The sequence below is a fragment of the Octopus bimaculoides genome, chromosome 24 (assembly GCF_001194135.2).
Source record: "Octopus bimaculoides isolate UCB-OBI-ISO-001 chromosome 24, ASM119413v2, whole genome shotgun sequence".
NCBI lineage: Eukaryota > Metazoa > Mollusca > Cephalopoda > Octopoda > Octopodidae > Octopus > Octopus bimaculoides.
In genome coordinates, this window is record NC_069004.1 from 32,815,323 (window position 1) to 32,821,748 (window position 6,426).

At 38.8% G+C, this 6,426-nt stretch overlaps 1 protein-coding gene across 1 annotated transcript in view; it reads left to right on the forward strand.

Moving 5' to 3' along the window:
* LOC106877317 (Fanconi anemia group D2 protein) overlaps positions 1–6,426 on the forward strand; it is a 43,714-nt gene that overhangs the window by 3,204 nt on the left and 34,084 nt on the right. The window contains exons 2-9 of the mRNA XM_014926184.2: positions 921–1,009; positions 1,638–1,772; positions 2,102–2,169; positions 2,633–2,685; positions 3,777–3,818; positions 4,287–4,350; positions 4,751–4,806; positions 5,685–5,775. Coding sequence (XP_014781670.2) covers positions 934–1,009; positions 1,638–1,772; positions 2,102–2,169; positions 2,633–2,685; positions 3,777–3,818; positions 4,287–4,350; positions 4,751–4,806; positions 5,685–5,775 — 585 coding nt within the window. The 5' untranslated portion in view covers positions 921–933. The remainder of the gene's footprint in view (positions 1–920; positions 1,010–1,637; positions 1,773–2,101; positions 2,170–2,632; positions 2,686–3,776; positions 3,819–4,286; positions 4,351–4,750; positions 4,807–5,684; positions 5,776–6,426) is intronic.

A 6,426-nucleotide genomic window follows, 5' to 3' on the forward strand; every position in this document is an offset into this window, starting at 1 on the left:
ATCTTCATCGCTTCCAGCTTCTTAGGGTCAACACCAACTTCTTGCTACGTACACAGCAACCAACAGCACTCGCACAGGTTCTATCTCAACACTGTTTGTGAATCATTTCACCATGGTTAATATCGAATACAACCTGCGAGAACTCCTGTATCAAGTACTCGGCTCGGCATAGAAGCCTCAACTTCACGACATGTGACTTAGCTCTGCCCCCACGCCTCAACCTCTATATACAGACTTTCAATCTACTGGGTACTTTAACTGAGAACTGGTATTTACTACCCTTGTGTCTGGACTTTCTTCTAACGCCCTTATAGACTCTTTTCTATGCTCTGTATTACTTGCACACACATGCATCCATGTTTGTATACACATACACATTGTTTGCATGACGGCCTGCCTATTATTGTGTTTATATGTCACACTCACACAAACAGAAAAAAAAAAAAAGCAAACACCATTGTTTTTGTTTTTACGAACATTTTTTTTTTTCTCTCTCTCTCTCTCTCTCTCCTATGCACACATGGTTCCACAATCTTTTCCAAGATTGATCTGGTTTGCGCTTATCACCAGATTCCACCATCATATCTCATCCAATTCTTATAAAGTGGTTATTGGAGATGTTCCTTGCCAAAATGGCAAAGAACATCTCAAAACTCCATTCTTTCCAAAACCAAAGAAAAATTTAGACTCCAGATTTTTTTTTCACCCAACTCACATAAAAGTATAAAAGGTATGAATTTTCTATAAGAAATCATTCATGTTGAATCCCTGAAAAGGACAAAAGCATTAAATAAACGGTTTTTATCTAAATCCTTTTCGCCTTCTTTGTATTAATATATAAAACCTTACACCACTTCAAATAATAAACACACACACACATGTATGATGTTTCCTTACACATCTAAAATATATATTTCCAGGTGTTATCATTATATGACAAAGATGCTTTCAAAAAAACCTCAGAAAAAAGGCAAAAGACTGCAGCAACATTCTTCAGCTCTTGCCCTACGTAAGTCTTTGAGACATTATTTTTTCACTGTTTTTGTTGTGTCACACCAAGTTAGCCTTAAATGGACAAAACTATGATGAAAGACAATCCAGCCATGACAATCCCAAACTTTTTCTTTGGTGGGTGTTAGGGGTGTTCATGCAACTTCAAATTTACCAAGGTATTTGGGGATATTTTTCTTCTGGCATCACTAGTTTTTATTCATCCTTTTGGGGTTAATAAAATCAGGGCCAGTTGAGCATTGGGGCCAAAGTAATTGACGTAACTACTCTTGAGGTATGAATATATAAAAAAAAACTGCATCCTTCATGTTTACTGTGAAAGTTTTCATAGCAATAAAATAAAAACAAAATAATAATAATAATTTTGAAAGAATTATCTATAAAACTGGTTTATAGTATTGAGAGACTCCTACAAGATAAGATGTCTGCTGTGAGACCTGTTTTATTGAATTAAGGACCTCCATCCGTTGTGTCTAGAGGGTCTTTCTTTAGTCAGTTGTCTGCAAAGGAGAAAACCCTTTTAATAGTTATTGTTATTTCTTTAATTATATGAGATGCACTAATTAGTGTTAGTATCACTTTTACTCTTTCATCATCTTCAATTAAATTGTCTTGTTATTTTCCAGGAAACACATCCAAAAGTAAACCTGCTGAAGACATGGAAGACTCTGAGGCAGAGTTCTCCGATGGTACAATCTTCTGTGAGCAGCTGCAAAAGTCTGGCATCATTCTGAAGAAAGGGGACCATAACCACGAGCTAAGTGAGTTGAAATAGGGGTTATGTTTGAAAGGGGTATCAGAAGATTTGGTCTGGAATGGATAGAGGGGTTTATTTCTAGATAGCATATTACATCAGGATTCAAAATAGTACGAGTTTCCAAAGGATATTGAGAAATTCGATCAAGGAAGATATTTAGAAGCAATTGTAGGGCTTTACTCGAACGTGTGTCCTGTGGCGTCACTCAGTATTCACCCCAGCTGACCTCTTTCCCATAGCAAGACGCCTGTTTCTGTCTCTCTGTCCTTTCATCATCTGACACAGGACCCCCACCATTCCAGCGTCTAATGTTTGTTCCTTCATTTGTTACAGATGTGGAGCCAACTGTCTTCTACAAAAATTTATCAAAGGCATTAAAGAAACACATAAACTACCCTGAGGTAATCATCTTTATCATTCTTCATATAAACCAATAACATAACTTAAATAACCTTTTGATGCCAAACTGCCTAAGACTACCTCTAGAGGCATAATACCAGTTTCTTGTCTTAAAGAGATCTCATTTAAAACCTTCCATCAAAATTCATCATTTTTAATGTCCATATTTTCCATGCTTGCATGGATCAGATGGAATTCATTCAAGACAGATTTTCCAGGACTAGGACTGGATGCTCTACCTGTTGCCAACCCTCGTCCGTTTTTAAGCAAGTTAAGACCTCCTCCCCATGACCAGCCCAAACTTGTTTTTTCACAAAAGACTGAAAACCAATGATTGTCACTTATATGACAATCATTTTCCAACCATCGTGTGAAGTCAAGAGAGATGAGAGGGAGCACACAGACTTATATATGATGGGCTTCTTTTCAGTTTCCATCTATCAAATTCACTCACTTTAATTTCAGGTGATTGACAAGTTTCTGGAGGGTTTGCAAGATTACATACTGATAAGACAGAGGTGAGTAATTAACATTCATCCGGTGGAGTAAATTGTAATAGTTTTACAACAATAATGGAGGACAGATTGTAGGACATTAACCCCGAGGACAATGGCTCAATTAACTTACCAAACTGAAGGGTCAGTTATTCTAGTAGATGATTGCTTATTAGCCTACCAGCTGAAGGGTTTATTAGCCTATCTTCAAAAGGGAGGCTTAAGTTTAGTTTATCAATAGAAGGGTACAGTAGCTTACTAGCCAAAGGGTCAGTTTTCAGGACATGGGTTAGTTAGCTTTCTCAGTGACCAATCAGTCAGCCTCTTGGCCTAAAGGTATCGAAAGGGTTGAATAAAGAAACTGTCAACTACTACCAGTGTTATCTCCCTTCTTAATCACTGTGTGATGTCTTCAGTGACACTCCAACAGTGCACTGCCTTTATTGTTATTGCTGTTAAGGTGGCAAGCTATCAGACTTGTTAGCACAGTGGTCCCTGAACTTTTTGGGGCTGCCACCCACTTGACACCCAGGCTACATTCCTAGTTCCACCACCCCCAGATGGAGCAGTTCTGCTCGCTTTGGGAACCACTGCGTTAGCACACTGGGTAAAATGCTTAGAAGCATTTCATCTCTATTTACATTCTGAGTTCAAATTCTGCCGAGGTCAGCTTTACATTTCATCCTTTCGGGGTCAATAAATTAAGTACCAGTTGAGTACTGGGGTCGATTTAATCAACTTGTCCCCGTCCCACAAAATTTCAGGCCTTATGCCTTTAATAGAAAAGATTATTATTATTAATAGTGATATATGATGTGCTGAGATTAAAGGTAGTGAGCTGGTAGAATTGTTAGCAGGCCAGACGAAATGCTTGGCAGCATTTTGCCCTGTTTTTACATTCTGAGTTCAAATTCCACTGAGGTTGACTTTACCTTTCATCCTTTTGGAGGAAGTCCCAATGAAACACTGGGGTCAATGTAATCGGCTAAGCCCCCTCCCCACAAATTTTAGGCCTTGTGCCTCCAGTAGAAAAGATTATGATGTGCTGAAATATATTCTGTTTTTTTTTCAAAATAAGTTATTTTTGCTTTTCCTCTTTTGCTGTCGTTTTAAAGGTTTATCAAGAGTCTTATGCCATGTACAGTTGCCAAAGACAGGTAAGATGCTGTCTTGTCTCTCTCTCTCTCTGTTCTTATTTCTTATTGTAACGTAGTTACTTGTCACCAATTATTGTAGTATCACCACTATTAATGACAATACTTGTTTACACTAAAACCACACAGTTATAGCCACATCACACCATTCGCTCAGCACATGTGCATATATTCACATTCAGACACACCTCATCTCTTGCTTTCTCTCCCTCTCTCTCTCCTTCACATACCTACTCATACACACAGATACAGTCATACTCCATCTCTCTCCTTACCTATACATACAATCAACTCATTTCTCCTTTCGTCTCTCTCTCCACATACAACCACACTTAATCCCTCACTCTCTCTCCCCACCTTCACTTGTCTCTCTTCTGCTTACCACATATAATCACACCTCTCTCTCTTTACATACTGTCATATCTCTTCTCTCTCTCTCTCTCATCTTCCTCTTTGTCTCTTCTGTTTCAGTGCCACCAAAAGCCAAAGACCTCACTGTCTGATAAAGTTACTCCTGGAAGTTGAATCTCTGCAGGTCAGTGTTACACGGCCGCAGCTGGTCACTACACAGACTGCACTAAGCTCTATTACAATTTTTGACCACTAAGTGGTCTTAACATAAGATAAGTGTTCTAATTGGTGACTGTACAACTAGGTAGATGTTTGGAGCAATAGGTGAGGGTACCACTTAACATAAATGTCACTCGATTTGGGTACCATTTGGTAAGAGTAGGACTAGGTTTGAGTACCCCTTGATTGGAGCCTCAAAGATTTGAGAAATACTTGATGGGAATACAGATGAAATTAAGGGCCAGCTGAAATTGCTGGCCTTGTTCCAAAATTCAAAACCAATATTCTTAGGACAGGCATGAATATCACTTAATCTCATCCTTTCTATAAACCCAATATTTTTGTCTATTTTCTTTGTTTTGCAGCCAAAACTAATAAACATTCTTCTTGAGAAGTTACCAGAATTCATGGACGAAGATGAGTAAGTAACATACAACAGTTGTTATATAACCCTGGCCTGGCATGTTCACAATCAGGTGTGTTCCAGCCATGACCATCACCTCTCTTTTATTTTAGATATGGTCCATCAAGGACTACATTATTCAATGTGTCCTTTCTTAAGACAGTATATTTGAAAAAATATGGGAAAGCCCCATTGGATAATGTGGTTATAGATACAAAATTTCTGAATTATAGGAGTGATGGTCATTACTGGAACACCATTGACCATAGGTCTGCTGAATCAGATCAACAACAATAGTAATTATAACTGCATCATCATAAGGTGGTGAGCTGGCAGAATCGATAGCACATCAAGCAAAATGCTCAGTAGTATTTCATCTGTCGTCGTGTTCTGAGCTCAAATTCTGCTGAGGTTGACTTTGCCTTTCATCTTTTTGGGATTGATAAAATAAATACCAGTCATGTACTGATGTTGATGTAATCAACTATCCCCATTCTTCAAATTTCAGGCCTTGTGCCTATAGTAGGAAGGATTATTATTATTATTATCATTATTATTGTGGTGTGATGGTAGAATTGTTAGCACGATGGGCAAAATGGTTAGCAGCTTTTTGTCCACCTTTGCGTTCTGAGTTCAAATTCCGCCAAGGTCAACTTTGCCTTTTATCCTTTTGCAGGGGTCGATAAAATAAATACTGGAGTTGATGTAATCAACTCTCTCACTCCCCCCGAAATTGCTGGCATTGTGCTAAAATTTGAAACCAATATTATTTTCATCATCATCACCATCATCACAACTGTTGACATCAATTATCGTTATCAAAGACATCATCATTGTCGTTAACCTCACCTGCTTCATCTACTTCATCAGTTTAACCTTTGACCTTTTTTTTCTAGGTCAATATTTTCCTGTGAGGAATCTCCAATAAACATACCTCGACAGATTCTGACCCAGCTGCAGTGGCTGGAGAACATTGTGGACATGACGGTAAGGTGTTGCATTGTGGGAACAATGGATTTGAGTCATGTGAGGAGCTTGATTGTTGAGTGAGGGAGAGTTCTTTTGGTCGGGAGCTTGATTGTTGAGTGAGGGAGAGTTCTTTTGGTCTGGAGCTTAATTGTTGAGTGAGGGAGAGTTCTTTTGGTCGGGAGCTTAATTGTTGAGTGAGGGAGAGTTCTTTTGGACTAAAATCTGTGCAAAGAGAAATGAAGTAATGTATTTATAACGGTGGGATTGTTATAATGGCTGATTGGGTGCCATTTTTATAATGTGTATTATCTTATTTATATGGTTTCTCCTGGGATACTCTTTACTCTTTTACTTGTTTCAGTCATTTGATTGTGGCAATGCTGGAGCACCGCCTTAAGTCGAGCAAATCGACCCCAGGACTTATTCTTTGGATGCCTAGTACTTATTTTATCGGTCTCTTTTGACAAACCGCTAAGTTACAGGGACGTAAACACACCAGCATCGGTTGTCAAGTGATGTTGGGGAGACAAACACAGGCACATACATACATCTATACAACGGGCTTCTTTCAGTTTCCATCTACCAAATCCACTCACAAGGCTTTGGTTGGCCCGAGGCTATAGTAGAAGACACTTGCCCAAGGTGCCACTCAGTGTGAATGAACCCGGA